General features: G+C 42.7%; 1 protein-coding gene across 1 annotated transcript; it reads right to left on the reverse strand.

Moving 5' to 3' along the window:
• On the reverse strand, positions 1-26,839 carry LOC102933016 (cathepsin E-A-like). The gene is made up of 9 exons (XM_007054811.3): positions 26,784-26,839; positions 26,433-26,604; positions 22,808-22,925; positions 21,037-21,155; positions 11,519-11,718; positions 10,313-10,435; positions 9,117-9,261; positions 1,434-1,532; positions 1-1,345 (listed from the first exon to the last, which is right to left on the reverse strand). The coding sequence occupies exons 1-9, from the start codon at positions 26,837-26,839 to the stop codon at positions 1,166-1,168; spliced, it is 1,212 nt and encodes a 403-aa protein (XP_007054873.2). The 3' UTR covers positions 1-1,165.
• Positions 26,840-27,641: the final 802 nt, after the last annotated feature.

Genomic DNA, 27,641 nt, shown 5'->3' on the forward strand with positions numbered 1-27,641 from the left:
TTCATTATTGTTCAATCAATTACACAACAGAGGACAGCTTGGCTACCCATGGCTCGGAACTATTTTGCATCTCAGTCAAAACTGCTGCTAATGATGTCTCTCAAAATGAGGAACAGCACAGGTCCACATTGGGGTCCTATTTTTGTATCTTGCGTGGAACAAGGTGATGCTACCGTGTCATTCCCACAGAACAGTCTCTCTCTTTGCAGCGATTGTGCAATACAAGCTTCACTGTCAGATTTCTTGCCATGCAAGTGGATGCCAATCCCAGCTGTTTCAATCCATCAAGGTGTGGAGATGTCAGGCACTAAAGACAGCATCTGACTGACAGTGGTGCGGGAACAATTTTTATAGTGGGGGTACTGAGAACCATTGAACCAAACTGTAAACACTGTATAGAATGGAAACTACTTTGAGCCAGGGGGTGCGGCACCCCTAGTTCCAGCATCTTTGCTGACTGAAGACCCAGTAATTGCAAAACTCTAGCCAAATAAGGAAAAAGAAAGTGTAGAAAAAGAGAATGTACCTGAGGAAAAAGACAAGTCAGAGAGAATAAGTAAGAAACAGGAAATCATATTTAAGTGATGGTAGTAAAAAGAGCAGGGATTGAGGCTTTGCGCACATAAAGAGTATCTATAAAGGACAGAGGGAGAAAGGGTGGAACAAACCCCAGCAAATAATGAGAAAAATAAAAGCAATAATTAAATGATAAAAAGAAAATATTTAGTCAGGAACTAGAAGGCTGAAACTGACAAGCAAAGGAAGAGAAATACCCAACACTAGTCAGATTAGGTTCCCATAACTGCAATTGATACACAATCATCTTTGCATTATTTAGCAGTCTTCTCCCAAGCACACTTTCCCTCCCACCCCAATGCAAATCCTACAGGCAAGTTGTTGTACAGGCATTTACTAGGTTTTCTGACACAGTCCTTCCTAGGGTTTTTGGTCTTTCAATCACTGATTTAGAAATAAAAGTGTCTGTTGCAAATGTATAGAAATGGAACCTAGCTAAAAAATTTGTATTCTGAATTCAATTTCAAACCCACCCTAAACCCATGTGAAATTTGTTGGGAGCAATATTCAGATCCAGGGTTTTAGTTCAGGCTCATCTCATAACCCTGAAATAACATGTGTTTAAGGCAGAACTGATGCCATTAGGGCCTCAGGAATGCTCCCTTCTTTGAGAGGTTTTTGCAAATCCCACTCTATCATTTCCACGGTCAAAAACACAGTAAAACGCAGACATGAATACATCTCCTAAAATCCATAGCTGGCCAGAGTGAGTGGCAATATCCAGAGACTGAAAGCCACTGATGCACACGGTTTTTTCTTCTATGGTTTCCTGAAATTAAAAGCACATTTCTATGTAGAATTACATATTATCATCTCATAATTTGGTAGATACCATTTCTTAGAATTTATATACATACCTTTATTATATACTCTTTTGCTGTTAACGTGTATTCTCTGTGTCCAATGGTGAAACTTATATGTGGCAGGCTTGACAGTCTCCTGCAGTCTACAACAAACTATAACACAATATATTGGTTGACTTGGGGTTTGTTTGTTTGGGTTTTTTTACATTGCCTTTTTATTCAAAATTATAATCAGTCTATCAACCTAGCAACCAGAATATCAACCTTTGCAGTCCGGTTTGGTATTGTCATTTATTTTTTTTCAGACCTAATGGTCAACGTACAAGATTATATTATGGCCCTGCACAGGAGTGCAAGTGGTGGGAATGTATAAGGAGGCCTCCTGCTCTTTGAGCTAATACACAGAGTTGAACACAGACTTCTCAGACTCCCAGCACCCAAGGACCAATGGAATCTAGGGCTGACAGCAAGGCTAGTGATGTCCAAAATGGAGGGGTCTCTGAGGACATGGCTCCTCCTCCTTCCACATATGCAAGCAAACCCAGGCTCCAGCATGAGTTCTCATTGCCTCTTGTAATGGGTGCTGCTAAGTGTTCCAATGCTCCCAGAAGCCTGCCACAGGCACAGTCCTGCGAGCTGCCTCCAGTATGTTTTCTCTCCTTAGAGCCTCCCCAGTGAGTGACTTACAGCCACAACTTTCCCCATACTGTACAGGAACATCAAATTTTCAGAGGGAGGAAATCCATCCAGAAGGTCTATGGGACATATTGTGTTCTATATTATACTACACTAAAGTGGAATTCCAAGAACAGCTGATAGATCACAATCTAAAATGCCCGCCCATTCATTGCTGTAAATATTACACTAATTCACAGTGAATATATGAGAGGGGGTTTTGTTGTGTGTTTGTGTGGGATTTTTGTTGTTGTTGTTTTGTTGTTTTTTTTATTTTATTTATTTATTGCCTCTCCAGTTGCTCCATTCATTAAAAAAATGAAAATAACTTTTGACCATTCCAAAGGATGGTCTGATACCCTCTGGGAGCTTTGTTGTAAGCTGTAGTGTTTTGGCTTATTGTTTTACAACAGAAGGAATATTTTTAAAAATCTAGTTTATGAAAATATATTCCCCAAGTATTTTGTATGTCTGTCGAGTGCATTCTGGAAAACAAGAGCTAAGTAGAGCTGCAGAGCATATTGTGGGATCTATGTATATATATATGTATATATATATACATACAATATAACAGAGCCAAGATAATGCCTAGTGGGCTATGGGGGTCATAAATTAGAGCTGGGCAACTAACAGATTTTTCAGTTCACTGCCAATTGCAAAACAAAACGAAAAATTTTTTTTTTCATTTTTGGTGAATTGAAAGGTCTAAAAAAAAACGTGTTGTGGGTCGAACAAAACATTTCATTTGAACCAAAATGTTTCATTTCAATTTTGAGTGTTTTTAATGTTTTAGATTTAAAAAAAAAAAATTGAAGGCAATTTCCTAACAAAAAGTCTTTTCAATTGAAAAAATCACAATGCTTCAGTTTGACATTTTTGGAAACTTTTCCCCCCAACATGAACAATTCAATGAAACCCACACAAATTCACAAACCCTTCTGATGGGCTGAATCTCAAATTTTTTTTTTTAAACAGAAAAAAAATTTCGCTGAAAAATTTTATCCCAGCTCAAGCCATAACATAGCTCCATCTACACCACAAATGTGTCGAGAACAAGTTCAGGCCATGTGAGCTCATAGTTTTGTTTTACCCATGAGGTACATGGGAAATGTGAAACACAGCAGAGAGAGAAGCTGAAGCACTGAAATGGACTCGACTTTATAGCATTGTCATAATGTGTTATAATCAATTTGCTGGCATTGTATTCTATTTATAATACACCTCAAGGTGGCAGTGTTTTCATACACCACTCCATGCATGACAGCTCAGCAATATTAGTTTGGGAACACAATGTAGTAAAATCCCATTCTGTGGGCAAGTTAGTAATTAAAAGATAAAGGAATATTATTTGATTCATAAAATCTATAGCATCATAATTTCAATGATGTCACCTTCTGCACCGGGGTAGAGGAGACTCCCTGCCCCAGGTCCTTCGGTTGGTGGAAATTTTGATAATACAAGGTCATTGGAAAAGGTTTGAGTTGGGTATATTTCGAAAGCCCTTTCCCCCCACAAACGTAATGGTACCAAACATGACAAACCTAGAACGTTTGCGTGTGTATGTGTGTGTGTGTGTGTATTTAAAAATCAATGCTTTCTAAATTATACTTTAACATAAATTGACCTTTGGTAATCCTAGGTAAGTTGCCTTGACATGAAAGGACTGAAAACATTTATTCATCAAAGTCATCATCAGTGTCATCTCCATCTACTCCACTGCTAGATACATTGTCACACTGATCCTCGTCCGTGCTGCACTTGCACCTCTCTGTGCAAGGCAGGCTGCTGGCCAAACATTTGCAGGACAATGAGCATCTGTTCTTTGCACACAGGTATTTGATTAGCTGAAGGACTGATTTGGGAGCATGTGGTATTTTACACATAACCGATGTGATCAGTCCCTCCTCCAACACCCATCCATGCCCTATAAAGGAAGGTAGTTTTGGACATGCTCAATCATCCTAAAGCCATTCCATTGCTTGATAATTCACCCTCTTGATAGCACATATAAATGCACCCCTTATCAGTAGCAATTTTTCTCTGTTTGCTTCTTGAAAACATCCACCTGTGTAGCTCTGCAAGTATCATAATGTTGGTCTTCAAATGGTAAAGTTGGCATATGAATGGCTCCAGTGCATTTATGACCTCATCAGTGACTGCGTCAGCCATTCCGAACACCTTCAGAGTGAAGAGAAAATCTTCGAAGGATGACTCAAATGCCTTCCAGTATGATAATTTGGTCTCTCCAGCCCATCTTCCAGTAGTGTCATATCCTGAAAAAGCATGGAAACCAAGCAGTGCTGCAGCTTTTAATGGTTTGCATGATAGGAACACAGCTCTGAAGGAAGAAAAGGAGTACTTGTGGCACCTATGTACTGCAATTCTGTTTCCCAGCAGCAGGTGCAAAACCAGGATCTTGCGGAAGCCTTGGGGAGCATCTCATGGAGAGCTCTAGAACATCTGTGTCTTGTGCAAAAACCTAGAGTTTAGTAGCATCTCTCTCTGTGGCACTGATGACATGCAAGGTAATTTTAGTGTCAGACTCCTCATGGGAACTATGAAGAAACTGCACTGAACAGTGTAAGGCAGCTGCTTCATTATGCCATGTGACCATGAAATTCTTTGAACAATTATTTGCACACTGGAGTATTTTTCCTGCAAGGTATGAGGTTAGTTCATCCTTCATGGGGATACGAGACAGTAGCTTTTTCATGATGACATTGGAAATGTTCATGGAGTCAGTGACTTTGTATTGGACAGGGGCAATACCAGGTATTTTTGGTAATCTTTTAAACTGACTCCTCTGCATACATGTCAAACATGAGATGGACTTTGTCATCAGGCCAGTATTTTTGCTGTAGCCTCATAATGAAGTGTACAGTTTTAAGAATGGAGAGAGTTCAATAGTGGGTGTCCCCCAGGGTCTGTACTGGGTCCAGTCCTATTCAACATATTCATAAATGATCCGGAAAAGGGGGTAAACAGTAAGGCGGCAAAATTTGCAGATGATACAAAACTACTTAAGATAGTTAAGTCCCAGTCAGACTGCAAAGAGCTACAGAAGGATCTCTCAAAACTGGGTGATTAGGCAACAAAATGGCAGATGAAATTCAATGTTGATAAATGCAAAGTAGTTTCACATAGGAAAACATAATCCCAACTATACATATAAAATGATGGGGTCTAAATTAGCGGTTACCACTCAAGAAAGAGATCTTGGGGTCATTGTGGATAGTTCTCTGAAAACATCCACTCAGTGTGCAGGGCCAATCCAAAAGCTAACAATGTTGGGAATCATTGGGAAATGGATAGATAATAAGACAGAAAATATCATATTGCCTCTATGTAAATCCATGGTATGTCCACTTCTTGAATACTATTGGACTTGGAAAAGGTTCAGAAAAGGGCAACAAAAAATTATTAGGAGTATGAAATGGCTTCCATTTGAGGAGAGATTAATAAGACTGGGACTTTTCAGCTTGGAAAAGAGATAACTAAGGAGGGATATGCTTAAGGTCTATAAAATCATGACTGGTGTGGAGAAAGTAGATAAGGAAGTGTTATTTACTCCTTCCCATAACACACAAACTACGGGTCACCAAATTAAATTAATAGGCAGCAGATTTAAAACAAAGAAAAGGAAGTATTTTTTCATACAACGCTCAGTCAACCTGTGGAACTCTTTGCAATAGGATATTGTGAAGTCCAAGACTATAACAGGATTCAAAAAAGAACTAGATAAATTCATGGAGGATAGGTCCATCAATGGCTGTTAATCAGGATGGGCAGGGATGGTGTCGCTAGCCTCTGTTTGCCAGAAGCTGGGAATGAGCGACAGGGAATGGATCACTTGATGATTACCAGTTCATTCCCTCTGGGGCACTTGGCATTGGCCACTGTCAGAAGGCAGGATACTGGACTAGATGGACCTTTGGTCTAACCCAGTATGGCTGTTCTTATGTACAGCCAAATCTTGGCAGGTTTTAACTTTTCTGATTCGCTGAGAGGTTGTACCTCAGCCATATCATCTGTGATTGCTATGCTAAAAAGCCTCTGCTGGCATAAGATACTGGTCACGTTGTTAGTAGGTACTGGCTTAGGAAGACCATGCAAGATGTGAATTAGTTTGCTTTCTGCCTGGCACAGATGCATTATTCCATCACATTCAAACATCGATTTTGGTCCCATGGAGAACTTGTAATTTCCCAAAGTCTCACTTAGATCAACATCATGCTGAGATCTGGACATGACCAGGAAACAAGCAAGCGATAACTTGTCTGCGGTTAGCTCCGTCATAGTCCCTGCTACCTTCACTCTGACTTCCTTCTTTGCATTCAACCACAGCTTTAAATTGTTCTTCTTGATTGTAGCCCATTGATTGATGGAGCCTTGAATAATTCTTTAGGTTTTGAAGGCTTCATACAAGTCATGACCCAAAGTATCCATTCAGCTGACATCGTTAGCTATCTCATCACTGAAGACTGCTTTCATCATGGTATTAATGAGCTCCAGTCCATCATACATGAATGGGTTGCTTGTGCAAGTAAGCTCACCCTGTAGCTTTAAAATTACCACTTCTTGGCATTTAACAGCATATAATGAGTCCAGATGGTGCTTAGTTACTTCTGGGGAAGTCATCCCAGCCTTGCTTAATATTTCGTTCAAAATTCAGCAGAGTGCTGGGGTTGTCAGGAAAAATTGGGATAGAGCATTTGGATGTTGTGTTATGCCCAGCAATCCCTCCCGTGAATTTCATTGCTCTGTTTTCATGTTCTAGGGCAGGGATTCTCAAACTGCGGGTCAGGACGTCTCAGGGGGTTGAGAGATTATTACATGGGGCATCACGAGCTGTCAGCCTCCACCCCAAACCCCGTTTTGCATTCAGCATTTATAATGGTGTTAAATATATTTTAAAATGTTTTTAATTTATAAAGGGGGGGGGTCACACTCAGAGGCTTGCTATTTGAAAGGGGTCACCAGTACAAAAGTTTGAGAACCACTGTTCTAGGGCTTCATCTGAACCAAGTCCACAGAAGGGAACTGGTGATCTTTGAACAACCCAATTTCCTTTTCAAAATGCCTCCCATATGTCAGTGTCAAACTTTTTCTACACCTCTTATTTCACTGAGGTACCAAGCAATCATACATAATAATTCATTAAATCTTAAGCAAAAAAGTATTTCACAAAGTATTCCAGTACTGTGAGGTGCAAAGTCCAATCAGGTCCTGACAGATCAAATAAAGAGCAGCAAAGACTCTACCATCTTCATGTATAATAAATCTCCATCAACTAGAGGACCTGGAGCTGTAAACCAGAGAGGTGGGGGTGGGGGCAGCGAGTCCCCCTAATCAGTGCAGAGGGTGATACCATGGAAATTATGGTTCTGTAGATTTTTACGAATCAAATGACATCTCCCTTACCTTTCTATCATTAATTTGCCCATGGAATTACACATGCTCCCAGACTATGTGGGACTACCATTTCAATGCATATAGGAATGAATATGGCTGCAGGCAGGCAGACTGACAAGCCTCAAAGTGAGGAAGCAAAGCTGTTTGGACATCAAAGGAGAGGTCCCTGAAGGAGATGGTGAAGCTGCACATAGGAGGGAAAGCATAAGGGTTGCCAGGTGTCTGGTTTTCGACTGGAAAGTCCAGTCAAAAACGGCACCTGAAAGTGTCTGGTTGGAAACACTGACCAGGCACCAAAAGTCTGGTTGCCACCTGCAGGGGCAACATGTGGGGGGGACGTGGGCGAGCAAGTGCCCCCCCCAAAAAAAACTGGCCCACCAGGTTGGGGAGAGGTGTCCTGTCCACCACCCACTGCCGCCGCCGCCGCCTCTCGCGGCCAGACTCTCTCTTGCAGCCAGCTACCGCGCTGGCTGGGCTCTCACGCCGCCCCAGAGCGTGGCCCCGGCCCTTCCGCTCCCTGCCTGGCTCCGGCTCCCTGCCGAATGTGCCGGGGGGCAGGCGCAGCGGTAGGAGGGAGCCAGGTAACTGGTGGGCTGGGGAGAGTACAGCAGTCCCTGAGCTGGGTGCCGGGCTGGAGGGGGAGGAGTGAGCAGAAGGCGGGACCTTGGGGGAGGGGGTGGAGCAGGGGGCAGGCCTCAGAGGAGGGGGTGGAGCAGGGGTGTCTAGCTTCCAGAGACTGGAAAGTTGGCAACCCTAGAAAGCATCAGAGGATGAGAGTGGCAGCAGCTGGGCGGGAGTGGCCTAGTGGGGAGTGGAGAAGCAGAGAGATAGGCGAGAGTGAGCCACATGTGGAAAGCAGGGGGTGGCAGGGAGCAATTAGAGATTGAGAGGAAAGGAGACTCGGAGCATGGAGGAGACGGCAGCAGGATGCTGTAGAAGGTGAAGATGCAGCAGCAGGGAGGAGAAAAGGGAAAATGGAGGGAAGAAGAAAGTGGGAGGAGGGGTAGAGCAGGGAAGAGAGGGAGGAATGAGAGAGGTAAGGGAGAGAAGGGGGATGGAAGACAGGGATTGGGATGTTACATTCAAATGAACCAGAATATTTTGAATGATAGAACTGTGTCCCCCTCTAGGGGCCCTGGTAACAACAATGTTAGCTCTCATAAGCTCAGCTGACACCTGTGCCCTTCGATAGAATTATTACATGTCTTTTTATCTTAATTTCCGGATTGTGACGGTCAGTCAGCCTGGAACTGCTCTGGACTTTAAGGAGTTATCAGTCATGCCATATGACCTAGGAAAGGTAATTCTCTCTTGTTTTACAAGGTAGTAGATCGGTCATATGATGTCATGATCCTCTGAGCAACTTTAACAGAACATTTCCATAAACAGATGCTTCTACTAGATCCATGTGTCATTAATGAGGGAAGAGATATCTTGGAAACAAAGGTGGCGGGGAAGGATAAAAACAATACAAATCAAATATCTTGCCCTGATTTCAGCTCTGTACAAGCAGCAAGCTTTTCTCCTAGTGCCTACTTTGTGCCCAATTTTAATCATTTTATCTCTTTCCCTGCCCCCCTCACATGAGCATTTGTATCAAATCATTACTTCACTTCCTCTGAGTTTTTTGTCCCGCTCTATGGTTTTTACCTCTCCAGTTTGTGTTGGACTGGCCCCAATATGCTCCTGTAGTTGTCTTATTTGTAAAGAGGGGCCAGTAATAAGAGAAGTGCCTGAATCAACAATGGCTTCACAACCATGGAAGCAAAGCGCAACCCGTCCCTGGATTTTCACGCTGCATGTGGAAAAACCAAAACACATACACTTTAAACAGAGAGTGCAGATACACTAAGAGTGACGACACAGTTATCAGGGAATTTAAGCAAGTCTATGCTGCCAGTTAAAATACAAGCATCTGGTTCAAAATTTATACTAACTTTAGGGTGTCCTGATTCCAAAAGAAGGATAGTGTTCACAGAAAACTAGGGCAAGAGAGCTTTGGAAATAATTTGTGTGTGTGTCATCTGCTCTTCTGAATGTGTAGGAGTTTAAGGTCTATCACTGATCTGACCCCAACCAATATATCCTCTGAGTATCTCACAAACATCGATGAATGTATTCAAGGTTGGGAACTATTATTATTACAATCATTTTAAATAGTAGGAACGGCAAGGCTAAGGCCATGTCTACACACTACCACTTATATCAGTATGACTTGTGCCGCACAGGGATGGGAAAAACGCCCCCCCCCCCCCCCCGAGCGACATATGTTACACCAACATAAGTGCCAGTCTGGAAAGCGCTATGTTTGTGGGAGAGCTTCTCCCGCTAACATAGCTACTGCCGCTCGTTGGGGTAGGAGTAATTATGTCGAGAGGAGAGCTCTCTCCTGTTGGCACAGAGCAGCTACACAAGGGAGCTTACTGCGGCCCATGTGCATAGGTACAGCTGCGCCACTGTACACTCTCTAGTGTAGACATGGCCTACGTGACTAGACTGCTGTCACACAGGAAGGCTGTGGCAAGCCAGGAATTGAACTGCAGATCACGTGAATATCCCTTACCCAGGAGAGTAAGGATTCCCACAATTCCCACGGATGTCCATTAGGCCCTTAATATGACCTGCTAATAAAGGACACTCCTCCGAGGACCAGCCACCAAATTTAGTGCTTCCAGTAATATTACTGGAGCACAGGATACACTAATTATCTTCAGGTCTTTCCCAGAAGCACTGTTTTTGAGAGGCAGTACATCCAGGGTGGCCACTGTAGCACAGATGTCCTGGGATTTTAATGGGCTTACACAGAGAGGCACAGTTTCATCAGATTTATAGACATGCAAACGTACTTGTTAACATGAATTTGCCAGTAGCTTTTCTCAGTAACTGGAACCCAGTGAATTGAACCTTTGTAGAGCGACTGGTCTATACCCCCCAGTATCAGTTCACCACCATTTTCAAGGTCGTCTCCTCTAAAAATGTAAAACAAATAAATATGTAAACTGGATGACATACAATTTAAGTGGGACATGGGGGTAGAGGGGAGAAATCAGCTTTCAATTCCAACCCTTTCATGTCTTTTTCAAACGTGTATGTTGCAATGGAAGTCTAAAACTTCTAATTTTATAATTATACCTAGAGATGGCCCCAAATCAGAGCCTCCAGTCTAAACCCCTTACTAAAAATGTTAGGGGTTGTAGAGGGTTTAGGAGTGAGATTAGAAACAAGTGCCTTAGGCCAGTTTCTGGTTTCATTTACCCCAGTATAAATCCGGGTAAATCTAGTGATTGAAATGGAGTTATTCTAGGTGTGACTGAGATTAGAACATAGCTCCTTTTCTTCTGAAATACAGTCGCTCAACTGCGGTGCTGCAGTTCTGTTCATCTCCTACTAGCTGATGAAACAACTCTATGAGTGCCCAAGACACTGTAAGAAAGTCAGATGTTCTTATTAGCACTGGTCAAAAGCTGGTAAATATGCTTTGTAAACATTTTCTAAATTTTCTGATTCAACAAAATAAATTAGTTTTTTCTTCTTCCCTTTCACCCGCTTTTTCAGTGACAAAATGCAAAAAAGAAAAGGGGAGGGTGTAAAAATGGAAAAACAGCCTAAAATATTAAACTATTTTGTTGTTTTGTTTCAGACAAAAAAGTGGATTTTTTAAAAAAATTAAAATGCAATAATTGGAAATTTTCAAAACAATGAAAAGTTTCCTTTGGCATCTTATCTTTTTAAAAAGTCAATTTTTCATTTTAAAAATAGTTCAGATGTAGACCAGTCATCAGATTATTAAATCAAGACACTTCTTTGGAGTTCTGAGTGGTTTGCGCATTAATTGTGCATCTACAAGTGTTTATTTTAACGATATACGTTTAATAGCATTTCTGTAAATATGATTTTAGTTACTATGCTCCCCCACTGGTGCTTCTATCTAGACCTACTCCTGAAAATGTCCTTTCTGGAGATGAAACATATACAAATGGATGGTTTTCTTAATCTACAGTTAAAATTTGCTTCTTTTGACAGTGTCCCTTTATTCAGTGTTAAAAACTGACCTGATCAAGTGGAAGGAAAACACTGGCTTCTCTACCAGACGTTGGTTGATTATGCTGTCAAATACTGGAAGAGCACTGCCAACTGCTAAAGAAGGGTATCCTAAACCCAGCACACCATCGAAGTGCGCAAGAGCAAAAGTCATGCCGGGCTCAAAGATAGACTCTCCAAAGTCCTGCCCCTGGATGGAAATGTTGCTAATCTGTTTGTTATTACAAAAGGGAACAAATGAAAAGTAAAGTCTGAGCAGATTACAGAAATAACCACATTTTATATACGCATCAGGTTTTTAGTTTTATCAAATGTAATGTCCAGAGCTTTCCGGTAATTGTGTTAGTTGCATTAATATTAGCAGGCATCACGCTGAAGACAGTTATATTTTAGAAAGCAAGTCCCTTCTAATGGTCTAATTCTGCTGTCATTTGTTCATAAACTCATGCCAGAAAACTACAGTCAAAACGGAAAGGCAAGGTGGAAGATATCTGCCCTAATTCTAGTCAATCCATAGGCCTCAAACAGGAGACATGAAGGGCCATGCTGGAACAAGATTCACTTGTTCCAGGACTACACATGTCGTGCATTTCGCTTTATGTCATATTGCCAGAGTGCTGTATGTTACTGTGCTCTCAGGAAGAAGTCTATCACTAGATAATAACATATCCTTTTCTAATTTCAAAATTATGTTTTTATATTTATTTTTAGTGGCCTGGCAGCTCTCCTAGTGTGAACCAGCAGCTTTGCTATAGTTAAGGTTGAATCACTGTTTAAAAGATAACAGTTCTAAGTGCTCTAAAATCTATTTGCTACCTCAGATTGTCTTGAAATTTCCTGTGCCGTAAGGGAATGTGGGATAGGGTTACGGGTCCAAATTTGGGGCAATTTGAGCCACAGGTTCCCAAGATATAGCCCCCCTAAAAAAACAGCTATTTACAAAATTACTTGGTTCTTCTTTCTTGCCCACACTTGGGGCTCAAACTATGGGTCTGATCCTCCCCAAACTGAGGCAGGATAAGTGGGGATGGGCAGTAGGGGTGGGGGACATGAAAGTGGGTGACAGGAGAAGTGGCAGCCTGTCAACCCCACATTCCCCCCTCCTCTTGGAAGCCATCACCACAGCCACTCCTGCCCCTCCCCCACTTTCCTCATCCTGCCCAGGCTTAGTGGTTGGGGAAAGGTGGAGATGCCTCCCATCCCTCCGGGCAAGGGCCGACGGGGTGGGGGGAGACACATCCCATATGCCAAGGGTGTGGGAGAATAGGGCAGCAATAATCCTGAAACCTAAGGAGGGCTGGGGTCATCCATGTGTGAGTTGGGATCTGGAGGGCCCTGCCCCTATGGGGGTCCAAACCCTTCTCCCTTTCCCTCGAGTGATTTGGGAGGCTTTACTCCTCACTGGGGGAGGGGTCTGGCCTCTCTTTGTGAACCTCTGGGAGTAAGGCAGGACCAGGGAGACCCTGTCCCTCCGGGAAAGTCTGTGCTCCTCTTCCTAGCACCCCCCCCACCCCATGTCAGCCAGCATCCAATAGGGCCCTTCTGGGTGGCCTAAGCCCCTCTGTCAGCCCCAATGTGAGCTGGGTTTGAGGCAGGGTGACCATATTTCCCTTTCCTGAATAAGGGGCACCTGGTAAAATTATTTGTATTCAAGCGAGCTCAACAGCAATCAGGCAGACCTATGCAGTACAAACATTCAGATTAACATTAAGTTGACTGAGCCCCCGTTAAAAAGAAATACTGTGTAGCTGGATTCTTTTTATTTACCTTCTTATCTTTAAGGCTTTAAGGTTCACACAGGGAGGGATGATACACACACCCCTACCCCCCACACACACACTCACGGGGAGAAGTGACGCACACACACGTACCTCTCTCACACGGGGGAGGAGGGGTGACTGACCCTCCCTGCCTGGCACGCTCCACCCTCCATGCCTGCCTGGGCCCCCAGTACCTGGTGTCGCATCGTCCCAAGGGAATATTTGGGGGGCGCGGGGAGGCACACAGGGTCACATGCCCCCCTCCACGGATTTCTGCCAGGATTCACACCAGAATGTGGCCAGCAGCAGCCTATCGGCACTGTGCAGGAGGGAAGGGATGGGAGCTACTTCCAGCGGCAGGGGATGGAGGGAGGAAGGGATGACCTGGCCCATGCCTTTGCAGAGCTCATCTCTTCTTCTTCTCCTCCTCCCCTCCCCGACCCCGTGGGCTGGAAGCAGCTTGTCCCTTCCTGCCCGCACCTGCCAAAAGACAGCTAACACCTCCAGGCTGCTGCTGGTTACTAACATAACCCAGCCACCTCCTGTGCTGTCCCTGTTCCCCCTGCCAGCTACAGCACAGGCAGGAAGGGGTTAAGCCCTAAGGAAAGCCACTGTGCACTAGGGCCCAGGGAACCTGACTGCAGGGGCTTCAGCTAACCTGCCCAGAGAGGTGGCTCGGGAGGGGAGGGTGCCTGGGGACATTACAGCCACACACTCCCTGGGGGCAGGACCCAGGGTTGGAGTGGGACAGGTGAAGAGGGTGCTAAGCCCGGCTGCTGTGAAGCCTGCAAATGGGGGGGGAGAGAGGGGGACCAGGCTGGAAATCACTTCCCCCCACACTCCAGAGCCGGCACACGCTGACGGACCAGCAGTGGGAGAGGCCTGGCCACACACACTGCAGCTTTGCCCCACCACTAGTTTTGCAACCCCTATCGTTGGCCTTTGGACCACCCCACTCAGCAGGCAGCTGGCGAGCAGGGATCCAGCCAGCAGCAGGACCCACCAGTACTGATGCGGGGAGGCGGCAGAAATTATGGGGCAATTTGCCCGTTTTTAAGAAAAAGTCAGGACACCTGCAGGAGGGCTTAAATACAAGACTGTCCCATTAAAAAGAGGACATCTGGTCACCCTAGTATGCGGGGACAACGGAGCCACCAGCTTCCCTATGCTGCCGCTAGCAGTGGGGAAGGAGCTCCAGGCTCATCCTTTCCCTCAATGCAGCTGCTTCTAGGGGAGAAGGGGTGATGCAGAGGAGTGGGGGGAGGAAAGAAAGGGGTCAGAGCTGTGTAGTGGGATATGTAGCAAGGGCGTCAGCTCTGTCCCCCCAAACCTCTGCACACCTATACCTAGGGCCCTACCAAATTCACAGTCCATTGTGGTCAATTTCATGGTCACAGGATTTAAAAAACCATAAATTTAATAATCTAAGATAGTTAAATGTGAAATTTCGCAGTGTTGTAATTGTAGGGGCCCTTCATTTTCCATTTTTATTTCATTTAATTTTTCCCGGGAATTTATCAGTATTTATTCCCACAACAACAAAAACAGGTGAAAATCAGTGCAAAAAACTATAAATAATTTTTCTGGATAAATACTGGGGTTTATTTTGGTGGACGGAAAGACGGGGGGAAAGTATTCAGTTGATTAATGCTTTGAATTCCATTCATCAATATGGTTTCCTGCGGAATTAAAACAGAATGCAAAACACTTCTGAGTTTAAGAAAACAATATACAGTATCTTTAATCCACAAATTAGGGCTGTGAAGCGATTAAAAAAATTAATCACAATCGTGATGTTAAATAATAATAGAATACCATTTATTTAAATATTTTGGGATGTTTTCTACATTTCAAAATATATTGATTTTAATTACAACTCTGAATACAAAGTGTACAGTGCTCACTTTATATTTATTATTTATTACAAATATTTGCACTGTAAAAAACAAGAAATAGTATTTTTCAATTCACCTAATACAACTACTATAGTGCAGTCTCTTTATCATGAAAGTTCAACTTACACAGGTAGAAATATGTACAAAAAAATAACTGCATTCAAAAACAAAACAATGTAAAACTTAAGAGCCTACAAGTCCACTCAGTCCTACTTCTTGTTCAGCCAATCGCTCAGACAAACGAGTTTGGTTACAATTTACAGGAGATAATGCTGCCCACTTCTTGTTTACAATGTCATTTGAAAGTGAGCACAGGCGTTCCCATGGCAATGTTGTAGCCGGCGTCGCAAGACATTTACATGCCAGATGCGCTCAAGATTCATATGTCTCTTCATTCTTCAACCACCTTTCCAGAGGATATGCATCCATGCTGATGGTGGGTTCTGCTCAATAATAATCCAAAGCAGTGCAGACCAATGTATGCCCATTTTCATCATCTGAGTCAGATACCACCAGCAGAAAGCTGATTTTCTTTTTTGGTGATTTGGGTTCTATAGTTTCCACATTGGAGTGTTACTCTTTTAAGACTTCTGAAAGCATAGACTTTAAGACTTTAAGGTCAGAAGTGACCATCTAGTCTGACCTCCTGCACAACGCAGGCCACAGAATCTCATCCACCCACTCCTATAACAAACCCCTAACCTATGTCTGAGCTATTGAAGTCCTCAAATCATGGTTTAAAGATTTCAAGATGCAGAGAATCCTCCAGCAAGTGACCCGTGCCCCACGCTGCAGAGGAAGGCGAAAACCCTCCAGGGCCTCTGCCAATCTGCCCTGGAGGAAAATTCCTTCCCGACCCCAAATATGGCGATCAGCTAAACCCTGAGCATGTGGGCAAGACTGACCAGCCAGACACCCAGGAAAGAATTCTCTGTAGTAACTCAGATCCCACCCCATCTGACATCCCATCACAGGCCATTGGGCCTATTTACCACTAATAGTCAAAGATCAATTAATTGCCAAAATTAGGCTATGCCATCATACCATCCCCTCCATAAACTTATCAAGCTTAGTCTTGAAGCCAGATATGTCTTTTGCCCCCACTGCTTCCCTTGGAAGGCTATTCCAGAACTTCACTGATCTGATGGTTAGAAACTTTCATCTAATTTCAAGTCTAAACTTCCTGATGGCCAGTTTATATCCATTTGTTCTTGTGTCCACATTGGTACTAAGCTTAAATAATTCCTCTCCTTCCCTGGTATTTATCCCTCTGATATATTTATAGAGAGCAATCATATCTCCCCTCAGCCTTCTTTTGGTTAGGCTAAACAAGCCAAGCTCTTTGAGTCTCCTTTCATAAGACACGTTTTCCATTCCTCAGATCATCCTAGTAGCCCTTCTCTGTACCTGTTCCAGTTTGAATTCATCCTTTTTAAATATGGAAGACCAGAACTGCACATAATATTCCAGATGAGGTCTCACTAGTGCCTTGTATAATGGTACTAACACCTCCTTATCTCTACTGGAAATACCTTGCCTGATGCATCGCAAGACCGCATTAGCTTTTTTCACAGCCATATCACATTGGTGGCTCATAGTCATCCTGTGATCAACCAATACTCTGAGGTCCTTCTCCTCTGTTACTTCCAAGTGATGCGTCCCAAGCTTATAACAGAAATTCTTGTTATTAATCCTTAAATGTATGACCTTGCACTTTTCACTATTAAATTTCATCCTATTACTATTACTCCAGTTTACAAGGTCATCCAGATCTTCCTGTATGATATCCCGGTCCTTGTCTGTACTGGCAATACCTCCCAGCTTTGTGTCATCCGCAAACTTTATTAGCACGTTCCCACTTTTTGTGCCAAGGTCAGTAATAAAAAGATTAAACAAGATTGGTCCCAAAACCGATCCCTGAGGAACTCCACTAGCATGTTCCATACCTCATCCCTTTCAGATTTTGGAAGGTACTTCAGATTCTTAAACCTTGGGTCAAGTGCTGTAACTATCTTTAGAAATCTCACATTGGTACCTTCTTTGCGTTTTGTCAGATCTGAAGTGGAAGTGTTCTTAAAACTAACATGTGCTGGGTCATCATCCACGACTGCTATAACATGAAATATATGGCAGAATGCGGGTGAGACATACAATTCTCCCTCAAGGAGTTGAGTCACTAATTTAATTAACAAAATTTTTAAACGAGCATCATCAGCATGGAAGCATGTCCTCTGAAATGGTGGCCGAAGCATGAAGGGGCATACGGATGTTTGGCATATCTGACAGGTAAATACCTTGCAACAGCAACTATAAAAGTGCCATGTGAACACCTGTTCTCATTTTCAGGTGACACTGTAAATAAGAAGCAGGCAGCATTATGTCCTATAAATGTAAACAAACTTGTTTGTCTTAGCGATTGGCTGAACAAGAAGTAGAACTCAGTAGACTTATAGGCACTAAAGTTTTACATTGTTTTGATTTTGATTTCAGTTACATAACAAAAATAATCTATATTTGTAATTTGCACTTTCACGATAAAGAGATTGCACGACAGTACTTGTATGAGGTGAACTGAAAAGTACTATTTCTTTATCATTTTTACAGTGCAAATTTTTGTAATAAAAATTATAATACAAAGTGAGCACTGTATACTTTGTATTCTGTGTTGTAATTGAAATTAATATATTTGAAAATGTAGAAAAACATCCACAAATATTTAATAAATTTCAATGGGTGTTCTATTGTTTAACAGTGTGATTAAAAGTGCGATTAATCGAGATTAATTTTTTAACTGCAATTCATTTTTTTTAGTTACTTGCATGAGTTAACTGCGATTAATCGACAGCCTTATCCCAAATAAAACTTTTCATTTGAATAAACAATTTACTATTGTACACTTAGAACTATTAGCCTATAAATATTTATGTTTAATAGGCTACGCCATTTGCAGTGCACACTCTCAACTTCTTCCTTTTTTCCTGTTTTTTTTTTTAATTTTCCAATACTTCCTTGCGTTCTGAAATGTATTCTGATGAAGATTTTCATTTTCTTCCCATTTTAGTGTGTCAAATCTTTAAACCGTAATCTGCTAGCAGATTTAAATGTGTACGTGGTGGGTATAAGATTCATCAGTACGTTCAGATGCGCACACACTTCAGAGCTTGTGTATGTGCCTGTTCGTTTATTGTTTGTATCTTCTAGACTGATACATAGCCTTACTTCAGCAGACAGCTTTGCATATACACACAGTCTAATGTATTATCATAATACATATATCTCATGCAATGTATTGTATTTTCCTAATAAAAAGTTATATATATATATTTGAATGATACAAAAGTAGGGTGAAAATCGGAAAAAAATGAATACTTTTTGTAAACTTGAGAATTTTTTGGTAAAAATCGGTTTAAACTGAAAACGAAGGGGCCCATATACTATGCCCACATCTGGAGTAGAGACTTTACATCTGCACTCTCCTGCCCCTTCCTTCCTCCAGCTAATACATGCCCTCCTCACAATCCCACCACTCCCCACTTCCCCATGACCCTTCCAAGCTTACCAGGGGCATGGAGTGGGAAGGAGGATGGTGGATCTGGTGTGCAAGGGGGTGGACTCTGAGCATTGTGGGTATTTGGGTGGTCAGAACAATGGGTGTGATGGAGGGAATGCTGGAGCTGTCGGAGCAGTGGTAAGGGAACATGGTGGTTAAGAGCAGTGAGCTATGGTGGGGAGGGGGTTGGAGCAATGCAGGGAAGAGTGGAGTGGAAAGGAGGGGTCAGAACTATGTATTGGAGGATACTGGGGGGCTTCACATCTGTCCCCCAAAACTCCCCACATCCATCTCCACTTCCCGTGTCTGCCTCCCTTTCAAAAAACATCCTCACTGACCCCATGCTAGTCCCTGCACTGTTCCTGATCTTCTCCCCAGCTCCCCCACCAGCGGGTTCCATTCCACCACTCACCTCTCTGTGGGGAGGAGGGCTGAGCTGGACATGCGGGGAGATGAGAAGATGATACTGGGACAGTGAAGGGACTCACATGCAGCCTGTGCATTCTGTGGCCAGGGTAATCATTGCCAGGGATCCAGCAGGAGTGGAGGGGGAAAGCTGGGCTGCGATGCATGAGGATACTGAAAAATTATTTTAAAAAACGCAAGGAAATTAAGTGCCCAAAAGCTTTGTTAACACAGAGTTAAGGTTCCTGGCCGAGTCACCTGCCCTTTCAGAACTCTGAGTTCAGCTGCACTCAAACTGCTGAAAACCAAGAACTACAGAGTTAAAGTACACACTCCCCTCCCTGGCAATGCAACCTTAACTCTGCCCTTTTTGAGCAATGTCTCAACATGCCAACACCACATACTAGTGTTCTACAGATGCTATAGAATATTCTGGGATCAGAGCACAAGAGCACTGTAGGACAAAGTCTTAGCTAAGACAAAACTCAGGTTAGGTCTGATGTAGCAAACAGGAGCTACTTACACCTGGCCTACACTCAAACACTGAGCCAATTCCACACAAACCATCCCAAACTAACTAACTGCTACCTCCCCTTCATCCTAGCCTGAGAATTCCTTCTGAGGCATTGCCTTCACTAACCCCTCACCAGCCCTGTGAGCCACCAGGCTTCTGACAACCCAGATGACAAGATCACCCCATGCATCGACACTGACACAATCTACAGAAGTCAGCACTTAAATGAGGCACTTGTGATCCTCTGATATATTCATGCACCTCTCGTCATACAACAGACTATGTCTACGCTACAGCTTATGTTGACATAGCATGTTGCTCAGGGGGGTGAATCAGTTACTCTCCCCCCTCCCCAAGTGACATAAATTACACCAGCATAAGCGCTGGTGTGGACAGAAGTTTTCCCGCCAACAAAGCTGCCGCTGCTCACCGGGACTAGAGTAGATAAGCTGAGGGGAGACCTTTCTCCTTCGGCTTAGAGTGGCTACATTAGATAGTTTGCAGCAGCACAGCTGTAAACTCTCTCGTGTAGCCGTGCCCACAGTAACAATCGTACCAACTTGCTCCAGTGTAAGCCCTCCAACATTCAGTACAACTACACCTAACACAGTGAACGCAGCTGACATGAATGCAGATAAATGCTGGAATTCAGATCTGTGGAACACAACACAAATAATGGTACAGCCTCTTAGAATTTCCTGCTGGCTACTTATTATGGCATCCCTTTTGTGAACCATTCCCAATGGCTATTGCTAGCTCCCGGGGGCAGAGTTAAGGTTGCATTGCAGGAGTGGCCTGTACCTTAACTTTGTATTTCCTGGGTTTCACAGGTTGGTGTTTTGCTGAACACAACGTTCGGGAAGGCTACGGGGCACCATCATCAAACAACTCGGCGTTAACGAAGTTTTGAGGCATCAATAATACATGAAAAGGTGCCTTTTCTAGGCTCTAGGCACATTTGCTGTTAACTGACAACAGTGTCAGTCAGCTTGAACTAGCTTGCTCCTCACCCCAAAGCCAAAGATAAAATCAAACCCAGGCAATACCAACTTTATCCTCAAAACGCTGGGCATACAGTTAGGCCTTGCTCACGGTCAGCAGATTTGTGCTGTTTTGGACCACAAAGGAAGGAACTTTTGAAGTCCAGGGCTTCTCACAGAGAACACTATGCTGAGGGCTCTCTACTTCCCTCTCCCCACTCCGTCCCCGAGGGGCTTCAGCTCAAGCCTCTATACTTAAAGCATCTGTGGCAATATGACATGAGTCACTGTCTCTCCCCCCAGGTAAGGCAGGCCCCAGTCTACTCAGATCTTTGTAGGTCAATACTAACATCTTAACCACCTGGAAAGCCATAAACAACCAATATAGAGAGCGATGATTACGATGGTGTTAGGGTTCCACTCACCCGTAATGTGTCTTTGCCAGCAATGCCTAGAAGCTGCCCAGTACCATACTGTAGGGCAAAGGCCTGCCCTCCATGCTGATAGGAGTTTGATAGAAATGATTTGAATTTTTGATGCATCCCTGTGAAAATAAACTTCACCCTTAGCACTGAAGATAAGGTTATCAGGAATGTACCAGATTTCTGAGACACAGGACTAGCTGATAGGCAAACAAAACACATTGTTTGGAGAAGCAAAATAATAGATGAAGGGAAGCAGGCAAGAGTCTCTGCATCCCATAAACCCTGCAGTTTTCTCCCTATTCTGAAAATATCTCAGCAATTGATTGATTTCCTTTCTGTATCAAAAAAAATTTTTTTTTATCCAGCTATTTCCACACATTTTTTTTTAACTTTCTGATGTTTCTTTTTCCTCCGATTTTTCATAGTATTTAACTGTCAATTAGCAACTGTTGCAGCAACAGAAGGTGCATATCATGGCTACAGTGAGGCACAGGAAGAATGGAATTTAAAATAGTAATGCAATGACAGTGCCAACGAGGGCCTTCAAACCTATCCTTCCCTTCCATCTTCCTGACATATTTAGAGGGCAGAATCTCACTTCTCTCTCTTCTGCTCTACCCATCCTGTTTCTCTAGGGGATGCACAGCAAAGTCTGCCTACTCCTTCCACAAACCCTTTCACATTTTCCTTCAGCCCAGGGAACTCTGAGACATCTTTCAACCCCAGAGTCAAAAGATCAGTGTAGCAGCAGCAGCTGCAGGGGAGGAGCCTTTCCACTTCCACTGCTGCATAACAGAGAGAAGACGCCCACCCCAGGAAAAGACACTCAGGGTTTGGACATCATGGCCAAGGTTCCTGAGAGCACTCTTTCCTGAGAGCACAATATTGATGTAAATAAGACCGTGCATGCAGTACCTCTCCCCCACCCCATTTAGTAGCAGGATGAATGCATGAGCTGGTTGCCCTCTAAAGATGTCAGGAAGGGGAAAGAGTTGTTGCAAGAGCAAAAATCTTCTCCTAGAAGATTGCACCAACTCAGAGACCACCCAGACCTATTGAGGGATGGGGAGGGCAGCAGCTGGATTCTCCAAGCGGACTGAGATCCATATCTGAGGTTATGAATATTATCCAGCTGCTTGTGCTCCTAAATAGATTCCACTGAAATATTAACCTGTTCATTTCTCCCTAATGGGCACATCTATAGCCTTTAGATTCCAGTACTTCACTCTGAGATTTTCTCTCTGTCTTCTCTTGTCTCAGATGTCTCTGGCAGCATGAAGTTTGAATGCTGTTTCTGAGGCTTATCCACCACACCATAAGTTGTGTGAAGTATAACAGACATATTAGTGTAGCTCAGCAGCTAACTCTGAGATAAGCAACACAGACATTCTTTCTAGTGACTCCTTTTTCTTACCCACCTCGCCAGTATGGACTAATCCTTTCACCTCCCACTTTCTCTCACCCCTGTTGTATCTAACTAGCAATGACAAATTCCAGAGCATGCGGAACTGGAATTAATCTGAATATAACAGGACATTATCGACTCCCTCCACTGTTGCTCTACATGAATAAAACTGCAAGTGAGTCTGTCGTGGAATTGTTGTAAAATAGGGGTGTGAAGTGAAGGTATGTGAGACTCTGCTGAACACTCAAGAAATGTGTTTGGTTTTCTGTTAAATACATTTTCCAACAAAGTGCATTCATTGCAGGGGAGCTACTTTAAAAGGTGAATTAAACCATTAGAAGCGCAAAGGAACATAACGTCTCTTACTGCAGGCTTCGCTGATGCAATAAGCTGAAGGGACCCAAAAATTGGATGATCCTGTGTCAAACACCACTGTGAATTTCTGAGGTGGGGTGCCAACACTTACCACCCCATAGTACTGGGCCTGGGGGGAAAATATACTCAGTCAGTTTAGCACTATATCAATGCAAACTATCCTTGAAGAAAAGACAGACAAAGGTACAATGTAAAATATCCTCAGTGTTTCCAATCCAATTATTTGACTTTTAATTAAATGCTACCTCTACCAGGCAACCAATTCTTTCCGGTCCCATGAGTGGGTACGTAAGGCAGATTTCAGGATGTGGCATAGCTTTTCAGCACTTCAAGAGCAAGAAGTCAATCCTGGAGTTTTTCCATTGGCTAAAATGGAAGCAAAATCAATCCCCAAACTCTTACAAATGATGGGCAAAATCCTACAGTAAATTCTAGCAAAACTCCTGTTGAAGGAAACAGGAAGGTCTGGAAGCTTCATCCTAGTAAGAAATGCAAGATCTAGCCCTACTGATTTTAGAAAGCTCTGAATATTAACTCAACTGGCAATGCAACTATCACCTCACTGGGGCACACAGCTGTATATTTTTGTTTGAATGTATTCTAGTCAGTAGTAATTAGTCAGTTAAAACAAGATGATCAAATTCAGTCTCCGCTTAAGACTCCACCTGATGCACCACACAAAACCTATCAGAGGAATATAGAAAATACAGAAGGCTCTTTTCTATAAAAGGCAGATGGAGATAATCTGTGAACATGTGAACTCTGAAGGAGCTTATCAGCTTTCAGGCTCCAAGTGCTTAGTGCCCATATCTGCCTATGGAATAGCACTGCAGCATTAGGAGACCTATTTTTAGGAACAGGCATTTCTGGCATCCGATGTAGATAGAAAAGCCTCTCCGGTGCCAAAATATTCTGTATTGATGCAAATATTTGAATGTTTATGATGAATGTATTAGTTGCTATTAATGTGCTCAGCACTGATTGGAACGTGGTCTCTGCCCCAGGAACTTACCTTCTACATTAGACAAGTCAGTAAAAACAGCAGCATGAGTTATGTGTAAAAGAGCACCTGGATGAGCACATGCCTCCACTAAGTCGCAGCTTGATTTTATTTATTACTGTAACCCTTGTCCTCCGTCACTATTGTTTATCGCCTTATTGCATCATCTGTAAAATTAGATTGTAAGCTCTTGAGAGCAGGGACCTTATCTTTGTATCCATTTCTGTACAGCACCTAGCGCATTAATAATAATAAATAATATGGTTAAATGGAAAAACCTGCAACATTTTGAGATTAATTAACTAGTGTGTTATTTGTGGGAAGCATGTTATTGCCTGTATGTTTAAAACTGAAAATCCCTTTGGGCATGATCCATAACTTTCTCTAGATACAATGACAAGCACTCAATCAGAGCTAAGCAGGCCCTTCCAACTACATCACTCAGTGAGCAGATTAAGATTTAAGAATTTTTTCTATAGTAAACTAAAGTTAGGGTGCATTGTGGTGAATTTTATCTAAATTGTCCCCTAGGCTTCTGTTCTTTTAACTTCACCCTGAGGATCACCATTTCCAATTCACTAGCTTTCCCCTCATCAGAACAGGTGGAAGTGGGATCCTACTTTATGCTAACTGGGTCATAGTATTATTTATTTATTATATGCTACAAAACGAAAAGTGTACCCATCCCAGGCCCCCTTGTGGTCCCTTGCTACTAGATACAGATATATCATTATGCAAAGCTGGAGAGGCAGAGGGATCATAATTCATAAGCAGGGAAGCTTTGTTTAAATTAAGTAGTCCCTCCACTTACAAGTGAAATAGTAAGGATATAAATCATTCTACTAGCAAATGTATTTCTAGTATTCGTATCTTCACAAAATGCTCATCAGTTAAGACCCAGGAAGCAAAACCAGAAATGCTATTGTTTAGGGGTTTTTAATTTTATTGGTGGGTGGAAGAGTGCATGGAATCCCACCCACTATATGAAATTCATTGTAGGGCAGTGGCCTGTTCAGAGCCGGTGCTAGTCATAAGCAGACTAAGCAATTGCTTAGGGCCCCAGCAGCTCAACGGGGCCCCCTGTTCGCTTATTATGGGGGGGGGGGGGGGCAAAATATTCCTACCGAAGACTCCCAATGGGTTAGCACCACCTCTGGGTTAGCTGGATTATAGACAGAATCTGCTCAGCTGTGCTCACAGTCAAATTGCCAGTAGTGGGGGGAGTTTGGAATGGTCAACTCATGCATTTGCCACTTTGAGAAAAACTAAATAATTGATCATTTCCATTTTTTAAACTGTAAGATGAGACAAAAAGATTGAGCAATTGACAGAGTGGCCTCAGTTCTGCCCATCCCCCTTAGGCCCAGGCAGTGCTTTCCTCAAGGCTACCCCCACTTCTACCTCCCCTCAGGCCAGGACAGGGCCCTGCTCAGGGACACACCTCTTGCTATCTCCCCCGAGGGCAGGGCTCACCTCAGGACTACTCTGGTCACTACCTACACTTCCCTCTGGCTAGAGTGCAAGTGTTGCTGACTGGTTCTAAGCAGAGCTGGTCAAAACAGCAGTAAAAGGTTTCACAGACATTTTTTGACTCGTTATTGGTTTTATTGACCAGCTCAACTGCTAGTTTAAAAAAACCAACAAAATCTTCTCAACAAAAATTTTCAGGATGTTTTCTGTAAAAATTCGAACAATCAACAAAAATGTTTTCAGAAATTCTACATTTGGAAAATTCTGGCCAGCTTTAGTTCTAAAGGGAGTTGTTTTTAACCCTTCATGCTCTTCTTCCATGCTCACCTCTGGGGCCTTTTTTCTTGTAGCCCCCCCCCCATCTTGGAACCCCCTCTCATTGACCCAATCTGCCATGCTTCTACCTTCTTGCATACAAACACTATCTCCTCCAAGAAGCCTGTATAACCTAGCCCTGTCCTTTTGATAAATGTTAACAAAATAACCAATCAATTAGAAAACCAAACAAAACTCTAAACCAAGAAACATGGTGTTCACAAGCTCAAATCACTTGTGTGATATAATATCCCATCCAACGTAGTCCCCCAAATCTGAGATCTGTTTAGATGGGAAATTCTTCAGGGTTAAGGCAGGCCTGACATTTTTATCTCCGAAGTGCCTCTTGCACTTTGGGCACAATAAATAATAATAGCAAAAACTCCATTCATATTACCTACCTGTCTTTATTAACACAGATTTTTACAAGAATTTATTTGTGACCTAACGTGTTCAAACAAGATGACATTTTGGTTTATTGTGTAACATGTCAGATTTCTGATGGATGTTGCTGCGCCTCTCACATAGATGTGAGCCCCAGTGAAGTCAATAGGGGTTCGTGTGACTCATTGCAGGATGATAGTTTCTAAACTAGAGGGAAATTCTAAGTAGGTCCCATGTCTATCCTAATTTTACTTATGTTACTTGATCAGTCTTTTGCAAACTGGCAAGCTCATTTATAAGGATGCAAAGAATCTAGTTTAAACAGATACACAATTAATCTCAACTTGCAAAACTTTTTACAAGAGAATAGAACTAGTGTGCTGAACAAAACCTGCCTTCAGTACCATAAATAACCCTTTACATTCTATTACACAAGAACATACTCACATTCATGTAGTCATATAGCCTTTCTGAAGCAGCTGGTAGAAAAATATCTGAAGGGAAGCAATGCAGATATCTCCGAGCAAAAATGTCAGGCTGATGATTTTTCAAAAATTCCTCCAGTTCTCCCTTTTCCCGAAGTTGCCTCTTGGTGGATTTAAATCGAACTAAAGGGATCCTAAGCAAACAAAATAAATACAAACCATTTTAACTGGACTTCCTTTCTGTATCACTCAAATGCCAATGTTTTTTTTTAAAATAGCTTTTGCAGAAACACACAAAGATCATTCCAGGAAATCAGCGGAGAACAAAATGCATTATAAGGACCATTCTGTGATATCTGAAATGCTTTTTTACCTTTCTATAGCTAAGATGAATGGAATATACACTAGAGCCACTAATAGGACCCTCATGGTTTCAGGTGGGTGGGAATCTATATGACATTCATACACTTAGTACTGTCTTTTATACTTCATTGGACAACACAGGGCTGTTAGCCAGGTCAATCAATTCCAGGTCGTCAGTGGTTTGGCAGAACCCTCATTAATGTGTTCGAGGACAAACCATTGGTTTGTGTAAATATTGACATCCCCTGAAGATATTAAAGCACATTGAGCAAGGGCATGGTCTATATGAAAAGATACATTAACATTATATATATAGGCAAAATTCAGCCCGTTATGGGAGAGCAAGAGAGAGAAAGCAAAACACAAAGCAACCTAAGGAATTTTCTGGCTATCTCGCTGTACAAAGAAGCATAGATGACAGGTATTTCTGAAAAAAAGGAGGACTTGTGGCACCTTAGAGACTAACAAATTTATTTGAGCATAAGCTTTCGTGAGCTACAGCTCACTTCATCGGATGCATTCAGTGGATCACTGAATGCATCCGATGAAGTGAGCTGTAGCTCACAAAAGCTTATGCTCAAATAAATTTGTTAGTCTCTAAGGTGCCACAAGTCCTCCTTTTCTTTTTGCGAATACAGAGTAACACGGCTGCTACTCTGAAACCAGGTATTTCGAAGGTGACTAAGATAGGTAGGATTTAATATCCAATAGCTGAGTTTTTTATGTGGCGCTTGCTTCAAGAGGATCTAACACCTATGTGTCCGAGTGTGTTGTCACAAGTCACACACACACCCCCAACAACTGAAGATAAATGCCCTTGCTAAAACTAAGCTACGTGTGCTGTTTATGTGAAAGTTGTATTTCAAAT

This window comes from Chelonia mydas, chromosome 1 (genome assembly GCF_015237465.2).
Source record: "Chelonia mydas isolate rCheMyd1 chromosome 1, rCheMyd1.pri.v2, whole genome shotgun sequence".
NCBI classification, from domain to species: Eukaryota; Metazoa; Chordata; order Testudines; family Cheloniidae; genus Chelonia; species Chelonia mydas.